The sequence below is a fragment of the Hermetia illucens genome, chromosome 3, assembly GCF_905115235.1.
Source record: "Hermetia illucens chromosome 3, iHerIll2.2.curated.20191125, whole genome shotgun sequence".
Classification (NCBI taxonomy): domain Eukaryota; kingdom Metazoa; phylum Arthropoda; class Insecta; order Diptera; family Stratiomyidae; genus Hermetia; species Hermetia illucens.
The window spans coordinates 40,708,751-40,731,253 of NC_051851.1; the positions used below are offsets into that span (position 1 = coordinate 40,708,751).

At 37.7% G+C, this 22,503-nt stretch overlaps 1 protein-coding gene across 1 annotated transcript in view; it reads right to left on the reverse strand.

The window, feature by feature from the left end:
• Positions 1 to 22,503, reverse strand: part of LOC119651817 (protein jim lovell) — a 118,498-nt gene that overhangs the window by 65,835 nt on the left and 30,160 nt on the right. The window contains exon 2 of the mRNA XM_038055607.1: positions 207 to 300. Within this exon, the coding sequence (XP_037911535.1) occupies positions 207 to 300 (94 nt within the window). The remainder of the gene's footprint in view (positions 1 to 206; positions 301 to 22,503) is intronic.

Consider the following 22,503-nt stretch of genomic DNA (forward strand, 5'->3'; position numbering starts at 1 on the left):
CGAAATCAGTCAATGATTTTCTCCCAATCAGATCCATAACGTTCATTGTCTATTATTCTAAATGCAAGCTATGGTTAGAATTATAACGGAAAGAAAGCTTAAAATATAGACCCAAGAGTAATAATAAAACCAGATATAGTACAATCTAGTGCAATAACAGCTATACAATCACAAAACAAATCAAAAAATAAATAAAATGTACTTACGCCCATGCATATTTGGAAGCGTTCCGTTTACCAGTAAACAGCGGAGAAAGTTCAGCTCGGAGTCGAATCAAAGTCTTCACTTTATCTGCTTCCCCTGTAAATAGTAGAAAAGATAGATCCAAAGTTAGTGAAGTATTCAAAATGTGTGCAAGGTACACACTTAATCATAGTCATATAGGTATGTACTCGTATGTTTGTTTTGTGGTAAACTAAATTCTGTAAAGAAGTCGACGGACTTGTCCGATAGAGATTGAATACTTATGTACACCTATATGCATATGAATATCTACCGTCGTTGTTACGAAGATGCATAAAGTACACTTAGATATGCATAAATCTTGAAAGAAATTGCGAGGAATGTTAGCGAGCTTTGTGTAACAAACGAGAATTGAACAAATTAAACTGCACAGAGTGGTAGATGAAAGTTGGTTAGAGCTGCACTAACAAGTTGGATTTTGATTTTTCATATGGTTTCAGTGGCAAGCTTTACTCCAAGGAATTTGTAACATAACTCATACCGTTTTTCTCTGAAACGAATTTTGCAGCAGTATGCTCGTCCGTTATTATGTAGCAAGCGCACCTTGATTTATCTTTTAAGATAATCAAATCTGACAAAGTCCATAGAAAGGCCGAGTAACTTTTATGTACACAGAAATGCATAATTTCCATCCATCCGTGTTATCTGTGAATGACGGAATTACAGTCTTAGCTTCGGAACTATCCTCCGACATAAAAATTCCTAATAAGCTGCAACCAGACACTATAAAACAAGGCAAAGAAAACCTGGTCACTGAGAATTGACCTTATTCTGAACCCCTGTAGTGGCTGCATATATTAAAGCATTTTCCAACCTAATCCCACTTAATTTCTCCATCATCACCATAGAATGAAATCCAGAGTCTATAAAATCGCCCAGCCAAAGGGAGGAGAAGACCCAAGACGACCAGCTGTAAATGTGTAATGTAATTTAATATTCAGTTCGATCGTATATAGGTTACCATACCAGCGCCTACCTAGTCTCCGTAGTCTCTCTCTACTTGCCTGACTGCCTGGTATCTGTACTTTTCGTATACATTCTTCTTCTACATGATTGCGATCGCGAGCCTACTAAAGTACCTTACAGCAAGTCACAGAAGAAGCAGAAGCACCACATGTTTGTATATCTTCCAGTTGTTTTTGTTGTTAATGCTGTTGTCTTCTTTACTTACTAAAAAGTGGGTTATCTGAATTAGAATCACGTCTTACGGTATTTTCGTGTCATTTTCTTGACTGATACTCGAACTCGGAGGGGCTCATTCTTATTCTTTTGAGACGTCGCGACGATAAGTAAGGTATGCTTTCTCGAGGGCATTGAGGTATAATGTTAAAAGCATGAGATGTTTCAGAAATGCTGATGACAAATGTATCATACACCTATGTGTGCTCTTAGTCACTGAATATTTTCAAAAAGGAAAAACTATTGAGCCTACTGACGCTAAGAACGGTATGGTGTCGCTTATTATGTAGATTTGTTGCTTTAACTGACTAAGTTAGTTATTGCCAGATGGTAATCTATGTGTGTGGCTTCAGCGAGTTTAATATTTGATTTTCCATTATCCGCATCGAAAAAGAGAAATTAGAGAGAATATAGCCCGAGCCGATGATGAATTATAACGAAATTAAACTGTCGATAATTCCTTATTGACCAATACCTCTAAGCATCAGACGTATCCTTTTCAGCATCCGCACTGATCATGAATATTTGATCGAGGATAGTTTGGCAAACATTTTGGTTCCAAAAAAGAAAGACGACTTGCGGTCTCGTTCAGGGCAAAGGCCACTCATCAGATGCTGTCTCACCTTCGCCCTGGGACATTTCAAAACCGCCTCTCCTCCGGATGAAATAGCAAGTTATCTTTTTTTTTGTGATACAAGAATGCCCAAAAAATGTGGAGGTAAGTTGCTCCCAAATCGGTCTGGTCCGCCATCAATTGGGGGCCCAAGCCACCTCAATCCTCATGTACAATCTAAAGGAAGATGGCATTCTAAGATTACAGTTCTAGATATAAAATGACGAGCTAAATTGATTAAAATGTCGCTCCCAATTTTGTTTTGGTTTTTACCTCTTCTCTGAGATTGATGAGTCCAAACGAATTCGCAACAAGGCTCTCCAAAATTGGCCACGATACCCAAAAATATCAAAATTTCCTTTCCTAGAAATAGGAGGTAATGAGATCCCAGGACAAAGTGACATATATATCGATTTAGCGTTTCGTATATCACGAAAAACGTATTTTTCATAACACAAACGAAATTTAACAGTAACATGCCCAATGAACATGTTACTTTCGAAGGAACAATGATATGTATGTTGAATCCTTTTCCTCCAACAAAAACTGAATGATCTTCGCATTGATGTTATTCATTTGATTTAATTCCTTCAAACGATCGTGTATTTATAAAGCATAAAACTTGACCATTCAGTTCAAACATAACAGTGGCAATTGGCCCATACGTTGGGTCATGACATCGCTGTTATTTTTAAGAAAATTGCTTCAATTCCATGAAATAGCCCCCACTTTAAGGAATAGCCGCAATTTTATTTCTGGCTATGTCATGCAGTAGAATCCTCTACTCCAGGATGGCCGACGAATACATTGTTCAAGAGCAAAGTGGGGCCGAAAAATAGAGGAAGTGTGTAAGCTTCTCGGTTGGTCCTCGAAGAGTCCTAAATCCGGCGAAGAGCATATGTACAGTGAAGAATTCTAGCAGACAGTATATCGACTTTTTACAAAACAAAAGGGTATAAGAATTGCCTGTTCTTAGAAATTTTGATAAGATTCATGATCGTTCCGGGGTATTTTTAATGAGGAAAACGGGTCTGAGATACAAAAATAAATGTCTTCAGAATAATGTTTGTAAGGTTTTATGTGAAATAAAACTTTATTAGAATCGATTCGATGTCTGTCAGTTTGTCTGTCTGTCTGTCTTTCCGTCTGTTAAACTCGGTTTATTCGGAAACGACTAAGGCTATTATTAAGAAATTTGGTAAGTGTATGCGATCGCCATTTCGTGTTGAATTTTAGGGGGGGGGGGGGGGGGGCATACATGTGAAAGGAGGATGTAATTTTTTTGTCAAAGAATATGGTCATCTGGGGTATTAAATGAAAGAACTCAATTAGTGCTTTTTCCAATCGCTCTTATTTCTTATATTAGGTGGAACGTAGGGGAGTGAGGGCTTAATATGTATGCCCCGAAATGTTTGACAGTTCTCGTTTTTAGAACCATTCCAAACGAAAAATCTAAAAAAAATGCATAAAAATGCATAATACATAGTACAAAATCTAGGCCTCAAAATACATCCCATTCCGATATCTGCTCAAATAAAATTATATATTAGCATATTTCCATATTTCATAAATTTGCTTGAAAACCCCCTTAAGTTTATCCTAGATGTGCAAAATTTGGTAGAGTCATGAGCAATAATGTGATATACAAAGGTCAAGGTTGTGTTATTGCACGTGAATTTATCGTTATCTAAAATGTGTAAAGCGTAATGATCACATAAAGTGACAACGGAGTTGGATATATCAAAAAATATTTTGAGTTTTCTCAAAGAAGAGGAACACAAAACCCTTATACCAGAAGCATCGAGCTCCCAGTGCTCCGACTTGTTTTAAACTTATGGAGATTATTAGGCAGTACCTTCAGAATATACAAAATTTCCGTTAAAAATATTGAGATTGTAGCCAGTGGTAATTGTGAGAATCGACCTCAAAAAAAAGTTGTCGTCCGGTAATCAAGACAACTCATGATTGTTTCATCCAAAATTGAGAAACCAAAAAGATCTCTTCAGAACATAGGTTTATCTTAAATTTGAACGAAGCAATTAAAAAAAAATATTCGGTTTTTGAATTTTTGGTAAAGATGCATACAAAAAACTCTGATGTTTACCAAAAATACTCCCTTCTAAGGTTTTGTGTCATTTTAATTAAAAAACAAGGTGTAATTGGAAAAAATAAATCCTACGTTCAGGATCGAGTATTTATTATGTGAAATAAGTGTGAAAAGTTTAAGCGAAATCGCTCCAAAGGTTTTTGAGAAATTTTGACTAAAGGCTTAAAAAAATTAGGTAAAAACGAGATTAAAGTTTGATACTATTTATGTATAAATGAAAAAAATAAGCCTTTTTTTTAAAAAAATACGTAGAATAGTCAATTCCACCTGCATAAAACAACTCGCCTGCAGCTGTCGCATGCTCCAAAGCACCCTTTTACTTCATCCTACGACGAATTCTTGCATTCTTGAGTAGCAGTCTGGGTCTCGCGTTCTGCTTTCCATACGCGATTCTCGTTTACTACGAATGTGACACCTTCCTATGGCACGTCAATTTAGGATGCGGGCATATCGTAAATGCGGCATCCTCCCACCAAACAACACCACCTTGCGTATCAATGCCGTATCACTCCAAGTATGTACACCAGCTAACAAATTAGCCTGTAGCTGTACCATCAATTCTGCATCTTTTAAAATATATGAAATCATACAGAACATAGTGTGAACACCATGCTTGTCATAACACAGGATTCCACAATAAAAGTAGTAGTTCCGTGGTGGAGTTTTGCCTCAGAGTTTTTGACTAGTAATTTTGCTAAGCGAAAACTATTTGGTCCCTGAACTGCTATCGAAAGTCGTCCTTTACCACCTTATTAAGGTTCAGGAAAATTTGAATGAAGGATATCCTTATTTTCTACTCACTACTGACAAACTCTTCAGGTATTCCTACGTGTTGATACTTCCAGCAAAAGTACATACAATTGCAAGCACCGTTTCCGTTGTTAGGCAATTAGTTTTTATTGTGCATATACCAGTATTCCTTGAACAACTTGTTCTCTTCTTCAGTGCTGAGTGTAAGTGTCTTGATCTATGCAGAATAAAAAATAATTGCCTCACGACGGAAATGATGTTTGCACTTGCCTTTAAGTATTACTTCCCCAATTAGCCTTCAGAGGACTTTTATAAAACACATAATATCTATGAATTATTTGAATAACCAATTTTTCCTGCCCGTCAAAGCTGAAGCCACCCATTTTATGGGTAATTTCGCGAAAACAAATTACGGAAAGAGAATATCAAACGACTGAGTCAAGCAACAATATCGTCTAACAAATATGGTATCAAAGACAGAGCACAAATCAAATAAGGACAAGCTCCCAAAGCTAAACAAAAATAGGACGACTTAGAGATTATATTCAATGCTGGCGGAATATACGTCCCCTATAAACCTCTATAGAAAGCTATAAGAATCCTTCGTAAGGCCGACATTAGTAAAAAGTCAATAAAATGATTCTATCAACTATTAATCCCCACATTAATTAATTAATTAACCACAAAGGACAGCTAGTTCTCTGAAAGGGCAAACAAATAGGTCGTACTGCCTGCAATCAAAGAAGTGCGATTTTCCGATGTACCGCAATCGTTCAACATTGGGTCAAATTATAAACATTTGGGCCAAAGAAAGAGTACTTGATGTTTAATGGAAAAATATTCCTCAAGTGATACATACCATGGCTCGCCATAAATCTAATTTAAAATAATAATAAGGAGCCTTGAAGTCGTGAGATGATTAAATGATCATTCAAGTCGATTAACCATAAGGGCCGAACTAAACTATACTCCATTTATTTTAAGTTTGCGAATTGGCGCCGTTCAAGACAGCCTGTACCCGAATGCAGCTCATTAGTGACTTGGGTCGGGTTCTTGGCTCGGTGGTTGGAGGTGTGGCCTGAGATAACCCTTAAGGAGGTATTCTAGTCCAGATAGTTGAATTTTTGGTAAGTTTCCACGTGCAATAAAAAAGAAGCTATAAACATTTTAGTATCGGTTTTCTTATTAGTTAGAGGAGGACCAATTTACAAAAAAATAAAAAATAAAATAAAATAAAAAAATGAAAGACTAATTTATTATCCCTTTTAATGTTTGGAGTCTCATTTCGCAGCTGAGAGAGTTGTTAAACTTTGAATCGTATTCCATGGAGTGAAGTCTAAATTGGAATATTCAAAAATAAAAAAATCGATTTTTTTGAATTTGTAAATTAAAACCAAAATATCAGCCGCTGTCACGTTGAAATTTAATACAACTCGGAGGGAAAAAACTAAAGAACGTGCTTAGTATCTTAGTTGTGTAGGCCATCAGTCTGTTAGTCATCCTCCAAAAACTCAGGTTTACTAAGCCTTTGTCGACCAAACAGGTGAATACTAAAGGAGTTCTGGAACAGAGAGGACTTCGGCAGTCAGACCGACACTGTAAACATCTTGGAGAACAACCTCAGCACGCACCGATCTTCGAAAATTTCAAATAAAAATAAAGAAAAGTTTTATTTCATTTTCGAATATGCCATATTCTAGGAATGGGGTGCTACCTTCATCAGCGTATCGTCCTTTTGCAACGTATCTCGTACTCTTTATTCAAGGAAGGCAATATCTTTATTGATTCACGCTCAAAAATTGCACAACTTTCCTTATCGGCAGAAATTCTCCAATAACAACCGCTTTCCAACCCAATTGCAAAATTGAATCCCTTTTAATCTGGCTCTGTTTGTACAACCGTAAAGTACTATTCTTCCTAATTGAATATAAGGGTTGGAAATATACCAGAAGTGCAGGGAGCATTCTTGAGAATAGATTTAGAGGCCAGAACTACAGACGCATTACCTAAGTTCCTAACCAAGAGGAGCAAAAGTCGCCAATTACACAGGATTTAATCCTGCAGGACTATAGTATTGAAATTTTCAACAATTTGGTATAGCTTTGATAACACGGACAATGAATAATAGGACGAATGATTGGGACAAGGAAGGCATATTATTCATATCAGGATTCCGAAGTAGGTTTAACTGTGCTCTACGGAAAAATAAATGAGAATGTTCCAAAGAATTGTTCGACGTACAGGATCACGTGATAATCTAATCTAATAATTTGAATACGGGGATGGATTTTGAGCTTTAGTTCAGCGGGACGTCTTTCTGATACTTTCAGTTACTGAGGAGGAAGCACAGGGCATCTAGAAACATATTCATAGCACGTCTTTGGGATAGAATGAACGGAGTGCTAGAACAGGCTGTTAAGATCGAGTCTATTTGGTTGACTGGAATTTTTACTTCCTGCTGGATGAAGGCAGCAAAGTGACCCTAACCCCAAGAATTAAAAAAAAAACAGAATTTACAGAATTCCTTTAAATAAAAAGGCATCAGCCGAATCGATCCTCGTCGTGTAAAATATAATAAAATAATCAAATATCAAAAAGGGGCGATGTTGTTTGTTGCACTTAGCAAACAAGATGAAAATTACCTAATAGGGATAAAGAGCAACATTGGCTAACTACGTTTAGATTGTTACCATTAGTCGAAATTCCAATTGTTTCTTCTTCCCGTCAAAGAAACACTTAAAGTAAAAGACCTGAAGGAGAAAGAAGGGTCATTTCACATAAAGGTAGGGAAAGACATCTCCAAGCAATTCAGACAGAAAATATCAAAAGCATGGGTGACCCACGTTGGGCGCCATTTATATTAAACTAGATATATTTGCATATTTCACCTAAGTCGAGTAAATTTTTGCCAGAAATTGCTTATTAATTAAGTTTTCATGATCATTTTGGTGTGAGGCCACCTGTAAGGTAGTTCTTCTCAAGAACTGGCGCTCAACGACAGTTGCCACACTCGAAGTTTTCCCTGGACCGTCAAAATTCTCTTACATAGTTAACGGTATTCTGAATTTTTGAATGTTCCTAATGCTTACATGCTTTTCAAAGATTTCATGGAAGCAATTTCAGCAATTTACTAAGGAAACATGAAAACACGTTTTACTTATAAGGGTAACTTAGAACTGAGCTCGAGATACATCAGTTTTAAGAGCAGAATGTTGAGTTTCGAGATCAAAGACTTATTAGGTTCCCTATTATTCTAAAAAGATATTGGTCATGGAATAAATGCTCAAAAAAAACGCAGGAGTTTTATTAGGAATGACATTCATTTTCATAAAATTTTGTTGGCCTCTGATTTGCATCCTCTGTCAATGGCTAAGCGACTACTAAGCAACCTGGTAACCTTTAAACCAGCTTTGCAACATAATGTATGAGACTACATGTCAACATCTGCTGTTTTTCTAACTGACCAATTACTTTTAGTATCTTTTTAATGGATTATGAATGTCGCTTGTATTTTCCTCATTACAATAATTTGAAATCAACACACCAACTACGATCACGTGCGTGCATACCACCCAAACTCTCCATAAGTCATGCTCGATTGAAATCTGGTAACACCAGTCACCTTCAGCACTATCGGTACTGTATGCTAACTTTGCCTCTAACCCACCATACACAAGCTACAAGATCAAGAGATTCGTCGTCTCAAGAAACATAACTCAACGTGGAACCTAAGGTAGTTACTAACATACAACAACAAATGCGGGCGCACACGAGAAGAACGTGAGATCACCCTTTGACCCAGTTTCAAGAATTTCTCTTTTGCCCTTGTTCTTGATGTGCCCCACACTCAAGTCGCTTGTAAGACAGTCCCAAGAGTATGGTTTCTGTTACACCGAGCACCAGAGCACAAGTAAGTAACACGTTTCCAGAACCAGTTAACGGAACCAATTACTATCCGTTCTGAAGAAGATATAATGATAATGATGGCCGTAACGGCCATGGTATTGGTACTGCTTGCTATTGACCGAGCGGTATTTTAACGCATTTTGAAATTCTTCTTTTTCGGGCAGATTGAGAATTTGTATACACAGTACAGCGCGTGATCTAGAAAGCGGGTATACCTCCGGTATCATCTTTCTTCTGGGCTAGCAAGTGGCTGACTCTGGTTGGACTGACCAACAACTGGCTTCAGGTAAAAGATTGAAGAATTCCATGTGATTCTTTGGGTTCTCGTTGTGTGGGTTAAGTAGAACATGGTGAGGAAACCAAGAAGCTATGCAAAACAGTCATATTGCTGAAATTAAAATTAGTGACCCGCGTGTGACTATAATTAGTTTTGGCATAGATTTTAGCTTGTAAGTGAAATCGACTGAAACTGGTTTTTGGACAGCCATTCTTGCTTTCGATTTCGTTTTCTTTGTTGAGATGTTAATTCTAGTCTATGAATAATAACTAGGGGATTTCGATAGATCTAGTAGAATCATGATTAGAAAGAATAAGGAAGAGCTATTCATAACTAAGATCTTTTTTGAAAGGCCTTCACATCTGCTTATATATTAAAACATAGACATAAATTACCTTCATAATCCTTCCATCAACGAGGGGTATGTAAATTACTAGGCAATTTTCTGATCTGAGCAAACTCCGTTTTATAGAACCGACAGTCAAGTGTGACGTGTAAAGCATGGTTAAGTAATCCAATAGTAGCAGATGGGAGGGACATGGCGAAAGTACAGCTTGCTAGTTATTATTTATGTAACTTTGAATCAGAACTCGCGGTACCCTATCAAAGGAAACTACCATAATCTAGTTTATGACTAGTAATTAGGAATGTAACTCCGGAGAAATAAATCGACCAATATCCGGGAACACGCCGCTAACGTCACTAGACTCGGCATTTCGGCTATAATGTTAGTTAACTAGTCAGCACCTAGCAGAGAATCTTTTGCGACCAATCTCTCATAGCCAGAGGAAGAAATATGGTGCCTTTTGGCAGAGTAGTAACGAGAAAGATCGCCATATTTGATTTCGAATTTTTGACATTTAGTACTAACTGTCTTTTGTCAGAAGTAAAAGCAAGACGTGGCAAACCCTGCTGAAGATGGGGCAATGGTGTAAACCAGGAAATCAGACAGCTTTTAGCGACATCAAATTGGTGGACCTCGGCGAAAAACTGAGATGTCTGGAGTTCGTTACTATGGCACGCTTAGATCGGATACCGAATTTTGCGCCGGTGATGATGATGTCATTAGTACTATTTTTAACTTCACTACCGAAAAGTTTCCCTCCCCATAACATTTCAAAGTTATCCAAAGAACTTTTATTACAATTCAAATTACTCACGCATAATTCTGCTCCATCGTTATAATGCTCCCCCTCCCCCCGTTTTCAAAAACGCCGAAGGCCACGTGGTTACAGGCGTTTCCATAGACATATTGCACTCATTAGTCAAAATTGCTGTTTTGTTTCAATTTTCAATGTAGGAATTTTATCCTTGCAATAATAACTGGAATAGCTCATTTACTATGAGTATCCAAAGCCACTGTATAAAGACTTTTTTGACAAGCGGCGGTAAGAAGGAAAATCTTACCTTGCTTAACTGAGAAAACAAGATCCTTGCACCCTTGATCCCATTTGAGCGCGAGAGAAGGATCATATACAACTACTTAATAAAATCGCACCCTTGATTTGTGTGTTACAGATGGGAGGAAGATATAGCCTCTTAGCACTCAGACCGTAGTAGCACCCTTGAAGTCATAGATAAGTTAATAAACCCAAGGAATAGAATAGTGTTCTTCAAATCTCATCGCCAAGTTCAAACTTTCTGGCTGTCGAAATTAAATAAACACACCCAGTCACACCGAACTATGAAACATACCTAACGAAGGTGGAATCAGAGAAGTGTAGTCAAATAAGAACTGCAAATATCAAGAAAGAGCTGAAGAGCTGAAAGAGCTGATTGATCATTTCTGATCTTCTGAACAAAAAGTGCCTGATGGCTACCGTTCAATCCATTCCTTTACGGCGTTTTCTCGGTGCGAAACAAGTTACCTTTCGACAATTACTTGCTACTAAGAATCATAACATGCTTTTGGAGGACTACATCGTTATTGCGGGTGGCCTTAATTGTCAGTGGGAAGACAGGTAGCACCCAGTCCCAGCAGGCGATCGTAGTAAACATAGTGCGGAGCTTTTAGATAGCTATAACTTCGTAAGATTACTAATCTCAGATTCTTTTTTAAAAAAAAGGAACACCTTCAGACCAATTTGCCGATATCATTGACATTCGGTGATCCACTGATGTTAACAATAAAATTATCAACACAGCACTTAATATCGCAGGCGGTTGTTAAGGTATAAGATGTATTGATGTCTAGACATAAATAGGAGGGTTACCTAAAATCAGGAAAGAGCCCATATTTTAGGCATATAATAACGAACCTGATCATAAGCCAGAATTGGCACTCCTTTCCAAAATTCTAAATCACATAATGATCCAGTATTAAAAGAAAATTATCAGAATATATATTGAAAGTACATTCTAGATTAGAAGGAATGCCTTAAAGTGACATTATGCAGCCCTACTTCGCAGGTGCAATTCAGACCCAGTGAGATTCGTTATCCAATATAGTTGGCAGCAGTAGGAATGATTCCAATCTGGTAATGTAAATGGTGGAGTATTAAACCAAACTGACGGATATTTTCTAATTTTTCCATAAAAATCTGTTATCTTAATCAAACATGGATTGGCTGATGGGTAATTGATATCAGGCTGATCATTTACCTCATATATACTATAGGAAGGAAAAATACAGTTGGGCATAGAAGTAAGCAATAGGTAGGATTGCCCAGACAATGAAGAAGAGGGATGCCTCCCTCCTCCCTCAAAAGAGAGGAAACCCGCATATTTATCCCCCGGTCCCCAGTTTCTCCTAATTGGCAATAAAAACTAGTTCAGCAGAAATTCATCGAACGATGAACTTGGGAAGGCTAGTGTTGAGCGTGAGAGGTGTCAACAAACTAAAAATTATCCAGCGGATATGTATGATAAAGAGGGCCAAAAACGCAAGGCTGTCTTCGTCAACTGGCTGACAAGGTGATTACAGAAAACCGCAGGCTGACAATAACGACTTTTGTAAGGACAATTGTAAGTTGACGCCATCTCATTCGAGGCGGTCCCTTCAAGCATTCCCCCCCCCTCCGTTGCTTCGCTATGCAACAGGTTTTGAATAACAGATTACCACCGCTGCTACCTCTGACCATCCGCATCATATCGTCCCTATCATCTTGTTGTGTAGTACATGCTATGTATTCTTGGGGGTTTAAATTTACTAGAGAAGACTGATCACTGCCAATAGGTAGCTTATTTTTTATATCGAGTAGAGATCAAATCATCCCTCCCGGGTAATATCCACCTCCTGACTAGAAGTCATAATCCACGATCAGTTGATCTGCCGTTGACCCGCCGTCGGAACGTGGGTGGGATGCGGCTGGCCTGACTGTTCGGACTGTTAAGACGGCCAGCGATCGAATCGAAGACTATTCGACCAACCGGCCGTCCGAAAGGAAATAAGAAAAACCGGTACATGTGTGCATTGATAGGCCCTATCACTGTTTAGACAGTGACCGAGAATTTTATGGGTATCTTCATCACTGGTAAACATTTTTTAGAAATGCTTACACAAAAAATATTTCCAATTTGGATCTCAGCATCTTCCACGTCTAATGATGTCATTTAGATTGCCGGTATGGTACTTTCAGTTCAACTGGCGACCATGTAAACTACACGCTCTTCCGACGTAACTGATAGGCCGAACTGAAAGTGAGTGATGGTCTTAAACATACTCATTTGCTTTTAGGAGATGATGCAGCCGATAAGTTCTCAGAGTACCACCAGTTCAGGACAGGCAGAACATAGTTGACCAGACCTTCGAATAACCTTCATTTTTGGGACAGATGTGAAGCTGCGCCCAACAAGGGAGAGAATCATTCATTCGAGGGCTATCAATGGCATATTAAAAAATAGTTTGCGTTTATAGCATCCTCCATGAGAGATGGATAGATACCAGAAGGGAAAGGTATCAGTACTGAAACATACTTCGATCAAACTGTATTCAGTACTCATATGAAAACGAATGGTTTTCTTAGTGGCTCACCCCAAAAAATATAAAAAAACAAGGAATAATAAAAAGTTTGAAACAAGAAATAAGGAAACTTTTCCTTCGCTTCGCTAGAGAAAAAAATTTAATCTTTGCAAATATGTATATTCTGACGATTATTTGCCGCCTTCCTCAGGCATCCTAGAAAAGAATAAAAACTTGTTTATCAAAGGAAAAAAGGGTTCAGATTTTAAATTTAAATTATCGTTCCCTGGCTCAAACATTCTATGCAGATTTTGTCGAAAGAAAAATTTAGTATCACACCTGCGAAAGAACAAATTTTCCCTTTAATTTTACTTTTAAATATGTTTAAGCTAGAAAGTAAGATTTGAATTTATGACCAAGTTAGGTCCCAAAAGTTATTATTTATTACCATTTAATCTGCCTAACCCTCTGCGGCAAAGGCTCATCTCAATGTATCCCTGAATGTATTAATCTATTTATACGTTGCTGATTTTTCGGAATCAAGGTTTTTCACTAGTGAACCACTCGACCAATGACTCCACTGTTATATTGATGAATTCGAAGATTTTTTGAAGTCCATTGTGGCCTTAAATAAAACTTGATTTCAATATAACATATCCGCAACAAAACGGCAATGGACAACGACAAACTTGTCACAACCAGAACTTATGGCTGACCTTACACAATCAGTATTTCATCAGTCTACTATAAGTTAAAAAATGAAAAATGATGGATTGGCATGTTAGTATAAACAAGGCAACAAAAAACAATTTTTGTTGCATACCTTTCATCATCTTAACCATCCGGAAGTCCTGTTAACAGGGCAATATATTTCACTTAGCCAATCATCACTCCAGCTGAACTGACTGTCACTACCATAAAAATACCCTGGACGATCAATTTGCCATAATTTTGTCATTCTGACTAACGCCATACTGATGAAATACTGATCGTGGCTACCGTGTTTTGGGATAAAAAGGGCGTGATACTTGTCGAATCTATGTAGGCGGGAAACTTTTAAAACTTTGCGAAGTTTAGAACCAAAGGACAAGGATGCTGACATCTGAAAATACTCTTGCCTATGATAGCGGCAACATTCTCGGACAAGCGGGGTTTTAGAGACCCAGACAAATATATTGATGTCAACTAAAGTAGTTGGAAAAATGGCTAGGAAACTGCATGTAGGGAACAGGTACGTAATATCTACTGAAAACAAATCCACTCACAACCTAAGATAACCATATGAATAACAAGAAACTTGCCCACAAAAGTGAAGTAACATTAAAACAAGGACAGGGTCGACATTTGGATCCAAATTAGTATTCACCAACGAAAATGGAATCCTATGTCATCCGGAAGTAGTATATCTACACAAACTTAAAGAATGCAAAGAATCTCAACAATTCAATTTAACGCGGGCAGATGAAAGTATTACACACAATCAAAGGACACGTAGCGGAAATACATATATTAATCAGATTTAATATCGTATCAACGAACGTCTCCAATCTAAAATTTACTACAATGTCGTCCGTCCTGTCACTCTCTATGGTTTTGAGTGTTAGCTGACTGTAAAAGAAAGTGAATGGCGTATTGCGGTAATGGAGACGAACACGTTTCGTTGGACTAGTGGCGTAACATGTTTTGACCAAATCCGCGATCGATATGGGGTTGCACCGATAATGGAAAAACTGCAAATGAGGCGTTTTCGATGATATGGTCACTTAATTCGCACTAACGAGAATTCACTTGCCAAATTTAAACATCAAAGTCGATGGTAAACGACTAAAAGGTCGGCCGAAATAACGTTGGCTTGATACGCTGGATGGGAACAAAGGTCAGTATTGTACCCATCCTTGCTTATTAGCTGATTTGACTCAGGTACTACATGTCTGACGTCCGACATCCAGTCGCAATACAAGCAACATTTCAGCCGAAACTTTTAGATGAGGCAATCTAGTGCTCCAACCACTAAACCGTTCCGACGTATCTTATCGTGTTGATCATTACGATTTTTACTTAATTCTGCTTGGAGGGTAATACCCTATCAACGACGACTTACAAATAATGAAGGGATGTTTCCAGTTGCTTTCGAGTGGCTTGATACGAGTTATTTACTTTGCCTAAAAGATGGAGAATAAAAAAAAATAGTACACCACTTCCTTGATCGACCTTTCTTGGAGGGGACCTTTGTTTGGTAGCACGAGTATCCACGAAATCTACTAAATATTCTCATATATTTATCACTTGTTTGCAGGCTACGTGCCATGTCGGATTATATGCGAAAACTTTACATTGTCCTCGGAAAATATCTTTAAGCCTAGGATACTTCGAATCTAAATTTCATAGGAATTTTCAAAATTATTATTGTCCTTTTTTACAATGAAAAAAATATTTTTAGGAGGGTATAACTGGCTGTAGCTCATTTTAACTTTTTTTGTTGTTTATAATAAATGCAATTCTGCCGCGTTTGCAATGAAATTTGAAAGCCAATTCTGAAATTTTGCTTTTATGCCCTATAACCTGAATATAAATAATAATACCAAAACAATTTGAATATTTCGAAAATAAAATTGGCAAAATAAAAACGAATTTAGATCTTTGGACTTTTCATACTAAAGGTATTACTAATTGAAAATAAAGAATTAGCCATACTTCATAGAAGAGTAATCAAACCTCCACAAAAAAAGTTCTTATAAATTCATCGGTAAGTTTCACTAATCTGCATACATGCATGTATATACCAAAAAAGCAATTTATCTCAATGCTGCCTATAATACTTCTAATAAATTGTTATTTTGGAAAATCAATTTGCGTCATATGTCGAATTTAGAATCCATTACTTGACGCATTGCTTGATGAAGTGTAAACTCTGGGAGACAGTATAGACGCACATTTCAATATATTGAGTTTACCACCTGAGTATGTGAGGAATATACCAATTATATCCTATGCTCCATTCAATACCACCATAAACAAATAACATGCACAAAGTACAAAGCACATTGTTGAATTGGAAAAAATGATAACAAAAAGCGCCTCGTATTCACCGCAAAACAATGATTACTTTTGAGATTTTAATCCGTTTTGTTTTATTATTAGTATAGATACCACTTGATATGAACGTGATAGAATGAAAAGTTCTCGCTCTACTTCTTAATCATACTTAAACACGCCGCTCAAGTATGTACTATTGTGTTTTTCTTGATTCATATAGCACAAAGTCGGAGCAACAAAAAACAGTATAATAGAAGCTGATAAAGTTGATAAACGAATGCTCTATAAAAGTATTAAAACGAACACAAGAAGAAATCCGATAAGAACAAAACCTACTCTACTGTGCTGTATTATCTTGAATGATTTCTAAGAACGTTGCAAAAGATATAGAAAAGCTGAGGGAGAGGGGCTGGCACACTGGACAATAGGGCTCTTATCAATCTGCACAGGTGATAAGAGTAACTTTTTTGAAAACATTCTTGACAGCAAAATAAAACAAAGGCCGAGCTTTCCATGTTAACACATTGCTAAATTGAAGTTTCTGATTATCTTGATTCCATCGTTTGATATTCAGAATATTTTACGTAGTAAAGTATGTCGCCCAGTGTTGAATTCGCTAAGAAGTAAATTCAATACGAATGTGAAATGCTGTCTCTCTCCCTGCGAAAATAGCTTTTATTTAGAGTTCAATCATCTTCAATAAATGATTGAGATTCAATAAAAACTTAATGACTAGCTTCGCCCGAAATTAAACCCAGACGGGCATTCGTCAGCGTTTTAAGAACATTACAAATTCGATCAGGTGGAGAAAGTAACTTTCATCTCAAACTTCTGCCAAACTTAACCACGGACATCATATACTATATATCCATATGAATGTAGGTAGATACCATCTATAAGTCTCAATAATCGACCATGACATCGTTTCCATCTCTTTCGCCTGCCTGATATTTAACATGTCAGAAATTCACCATAACAGATGATGAAAATAAGAAGCAGAAATAACAACTGAAAGTGGAAAAAATATACACCTTAGATACTATATTTCGTCATAATCTAAAAAGTTTTAATCAACAGTTAGCGTTTTGCGTAAAGTTAAAAATCTTCACGTTCACAAGATATACACACGCATTTTTTGGGCTCTGAATGGTATTCAGTACACATAATGTGATATTTCAGTTCAGATTTTGTCATCTTTCTTGATCTGGAATTATAACTATGTTCATGTGTACAATCATATGTATTATATCCACTTAATACTGTAAAAAAAAATTAATTGGAAGATTTCGGTGAAAGTGTTACCGTTTGATTTTCACTAGCAAAAAACAGTAACCAATCGACCAGTTTGGGTTTATTTAGATTTAGAAAGCTTGTGGTTATGCCTGTGTATCTTTTCCCAATGAAACGAATTATGGACAGACTTACAATACATTCGTATTCATGACTATTCTATTTGTTTGCTTGTGCACACTAAAATTTGAATGCTTCAGATTTGAGGGGTGATAAATTTTTGCCTTTTTAATGCCATACGTTATTGGTGTCATTGAGCAATACAGGTGCAAGTCGTTTGAAAATTATACATGCCTCGTTCGGCTATCTATGAAGCTCATGGCGTTTTCAAGCCAAATTTATGTTGCAGATATAATTTCGGCGCAAAAGGAACATCGCATATAAATATATGTAGAATATATAACAATCGAATTCATACGAATTAGTTTCCAGGCGCTTTCATGTCTAGGAAAGGAAGAGTTGATGCTAATAAATGAAATATTTCAATGAAGAGATAAAAGATTGTACTATTTACCCCGCAGTCCAAATGGAAATTAAGATTCTGTTTTATCAGGGAAAGCACAAAGCGCAGGCCTAATGGGGTGAAGAGAAATCTGAGATTCTCTCCAGCCCGAAGGGCCCAGAATAGCGACTTTAACCAAATTGTTTTTCCAAATTTTCGGGGACCCATACTATTTTCTCCCTGGACTCAGGATTTTCTTTATACGAACCTGACTAAACGCATCATTTCATCTTAAAAAGTTATTGTTCGATTGGAAAAGCAAAAAAAAATCATCACCATCAACAGCGCAACAACCGGTATCCGGTCTAGGTCTGCCTTAATAAGGAACTCCAGACATCCCGGTTTTGCGCTGAGGTCCACCAATTCGATATCTCTAAAAGCTATCTGGCATCCTGACCTACGCCATCGCTCCATCTTAGGCAGGGTCTGCCTCGTCTTCTTTTTCTACCATAGATACCCCTTATAGACTTTCCTCCTCCTCCATCCTCATCCATACGGATTAAGTGACCCGCCCATCGTAACCTATTGAGCTGGATTTTATCCACAACCGGACGGTCATGGTATCGCTCATAGATTTCGTCATTGTGTAGGCTACGGAATCGTCCATCCTCATATAGGGGGCCAAAAATTCTTCGGAGGATTCTTCTCTCGAACGCGGCCAAGAGTTCGTAATTTTTCTTACTAAGAAGGGGAATACATGAGGACTGGCAAGATCATAATCTTGTACAGTAAGAGCTTTGACCTTATGGTGAGACGTTTCGAGCGGAACAGTTTTTGTAAGCTGAAATAAGCTCTGTTGGCTGACAACAACCGTGCGCGGATTTCATCATCGTAGCTGTTATTGGTTGTGATTTTCGACCCTAGATAGGAGAAATTGTCAACGGTCTCAAAGTTGTATTCTCCTATCCTTATTCTTCCTGTTTGACCAGTGCGGTTTGATGTTGTTGGTTGGTTCGTCTTCGGTGCTGATGTTGCCACCATATATTTTGTCTTAAATACTTACTACTTAAATATAAAAATAACCGACGAGTTATTTTTATTTTTATTTATATCACGCATTTTTAGCACGTCATTTCTAAAAGATGTGATGTTCGCTGCTAGGGTGGGGGTAATGAGTGTGCCTTATATTCTGTTATGGACAGACGACCAGGCGAAGAGTTGACGATAGATACATAAACTTCTCCCCATTATAAGCAAATAGATGTATGAAGCTATGGCGTTGCGCCATCTGAAGTAATAGGTACAATGGGTACAGATTCACCGATGCAGTTTGTATGAGTCAGCATACTACCCTACGTGGGGTACAATGAGCCACCACGATCTGAGTGCTCAGAAGCTATCCTTCTTCCCAACCGCAAAGAAGCACCCTGCATATAAAGGAGCAACCGAAGGTGTGAACGTGTCATTTTTATACCATCAAGGTTTGCAGTAAAAAGGTCCAATCTTGAAACGAAACTGGGAATCAACTTAACCGTGGGGAATGCGGTGAATTTTGGGATCGGGTGAAGCGTAGGTGGTAGCAATGGTAGAACAAAAAACGAGCTATTGAAACAAATCAAAATTGAACGAATTGCTGCGAAAAATTATCGTCCAAACTGACACTAGTTTGGTGAAATTGCTGGGCACTGGGACAAAAAGTTTCAGACCGGACGATTCTTGTGAAATAACATAGACACAGAATATAGAAATCGATGAGGAACGAATAAAAGCCTGGCCAAAAATTTTTTGATACGCTAGATGACGATTTGTGAGCCTCTGGACCACAACCGAGTCAAGCCTGTGACCGAAAAACTGGCGAGTCCGATCTAGATGACCCGACTTCATTAATGTATAGGACAAATTCTCTGGAAAACGAAAAAGCGATAGCCTGGAAGGTCGAATGTGCGGAATATTTTGGGTGAATTTAGTCGATATAGGTTCAGATAATGCGTTCACCATTACGTTTGCCATACAATAATAAAAATAATAGTGTCAAGGGAAATCGTAATGCGCTTCGGAACAACTATTGTGCCCTTTTCTGGTTTTAGCATACTTACTGACTATAGAATGTGATACAAGCCTGTAACCTTATTATTTTCCCAACTTTCAAGTGTTTCATTCTGGCATTCCTGGTAAGTTCGCTTAGTACAGTTCTTCTACAGGTCCTCTTTGTTGCTTTTTTAGCGCAGTAGCCATAAACCAATTTCCCACTCTGCAAAATGGCTCTGGTCATGTATCGGCGCCTTCAGGTCAGCTTCTCCGATTGCCTTCTAACCCAATGTGAAGTGGAACTCAGAGTATCGACCGAGCCGACCGCGTTCAGTCTATTAAGGTATTCCCATGCAAATTTGAAATTCACCTTAATAGTCGCTTGGCTAGCTATTAACATAAAAATGTTCTTCCTCCTATTGTTCCTTTCGAGGTTGAAAAATGCAAATCAGTCTAGAGCGCATATTTCCGCCTAGAACATGCTACTGTTCCTACCCATTGGCTCAAAGTAAGTTTTCCTTAGAGTAGCGTCTGCTCGCTCTGCTGTAAGGGATCCATCAGGGTACCAGATAATCAGTCGCCCAAAAGGGATATAGAAACTTTTTAATACAGTAAAAAAGCCCAAGGAGCCAACAGTGGAGAGACGTCTCAAGGATCACTCCTTAAATACACAAAATGTTACTAGAAGAAAATGATTCAAGCATTTAATGCCGTTCGTTATAAAGTCATCTAGTTATTAAATTAAGCTACTTTGTCCGAACTATCCGAACTGTTCACTGGGCGGCAAAATTAGCAATATGTGAGTATCAATTATGTTATTCATGGTTGACATATTGCAAATACCAGACTGAATATTCTAAATAAAAGGGGAAGAAGTTCCACCTGGATTTCAGTGGGATTCTAGAGAAAAGCGTAGAATCAGTATTTTCGTGGACTATAATTTTTGTCGTAATGACTAATGCGACTATCACTTAAAGCAACTGGGATGAAAGGCCTTGAATGCTGTGTTACATAGAAGTATTGTGATTGAGAAACAACGGTTAGCCTCTTGCATTTCACAGAAGATTGGATAAAAACCATGGATGCAGATAGTACTCGTGTGCTGCGAACAGAAGTAGGCTTTAAGGAAATTCAAATAAACAATTGTTAAATTCCTCAGGGTAGCTCTATATATTTGTGTAAATCAAATGGAGATTAGTTTTTAACTTAACTTTCTAAAGTCGTCCTCTTTTCCAATTATCGGTTTATATAGAGTGTCTATTTCTATTGATACCAAAAGGCTTCGCTTTGTTGAAATGTGTCCGACACGAAGATATTCCTTGCCTTGGACACCACAATCGTTAGCAGAAATTGGTTTCAAAAAAGCACATTTTCTGTGATTTGATGAAAAGTTGCATTTTGTACCGGAATCACAAAATTTAAAAAATAGAAAGGGAGAATCATTCAGTTCACGGGCAGATTTATTTTTGCATATATCACAGTGACGACATTGATAGGTCAGAGTCGACTGCATAAGGGTAATCTTTACCATGAAGACAGCGAAGAATAAACCATTGAACATTCTTGATCTACTACTCATCAACAACCTATGTTCACTAGAACTTGCTGTTCAAAGAAAGCCAACACACCCCAAGTTAACAACCACGAACGATTTTAACCAGTGCTTGGTACACAAAATGGCACCATATCAACTGAGAGTAAAATCTTCTTTTTCAGCCTCTGTTCCATTCCATTCCGTCAAAGGCCTGATTCACCATCCAACATCTCAAGTCACCGTTATTTTGGCCGGTCTTTTAGACATTTCCCATCGACTTCGATGTTCAGACCAATCTTGGAAAGGGAATTCTCGTTAGCGCATACCATTGACGACAACTCTTTCGCAATTTTTCCATGATCGGTGTAACTTAAAATTGATCACGGGAGCTACAGAATCTCGAACTGATAGACTAGTAGCTTACTCCAAACTACAATTTTTATTTTTCAGTGTAGATATATATTTCGAGAGCAACTTACCCCTTTCAACAGCTGAGTAGTTTTGTATTGATGAAGGGAGTAAGTTGCTCTCGAAATATATATCTACACTGAAAAATAAAAATTGTAGTTTGGAGTAAGCTACTAGTCTATCAATTTTAGGCTAAACTACAAATAGAAAACAATATTTAACCTCTACAGAATCTCTTAAAAACAACCGAGCTGAACGGATTTAAGGCTTTTGAATTTGAATCTATGTCACTTGGAAGTTAACGTAAAATATAAATAAGGAGACGACTTCCCTTACTTTGGTACGCATGTACCGATTTTTCGGGAACAATTTCTTCCGTTCTGCACTGACATACGCTCACTGCTTCGAATTTCTACCAGATCTAGCTATTGAATGCGGCAAGCAGATCAGCAAAACGGTAACCAGTCAGAGCAAAATTTGCAAAATGATATATGATAGACAAGTCGAGCGCCTCCATGTGGGCCTATAGTCACGAAAGATTTAGTAAAAACTCACGCATCTTAAAGAAGATATCTAAACCAAGCTGGTGGAATTCGTTACCAGATTGAATAAAAAAATGAAATGAGGAGCGCCCTAACCTGTCCCTTATTTGACTAAACTAAGCCAGGGTACTGACAAACTTCAAATGTTGACAAATGGAATGAAACTGTAATATTGGGTAGGAAGGATTTGGAAAATCATTTTCTCCGGAAGGAGTTATAACAGGAAGCATCCCGGAACCTCTCTAGT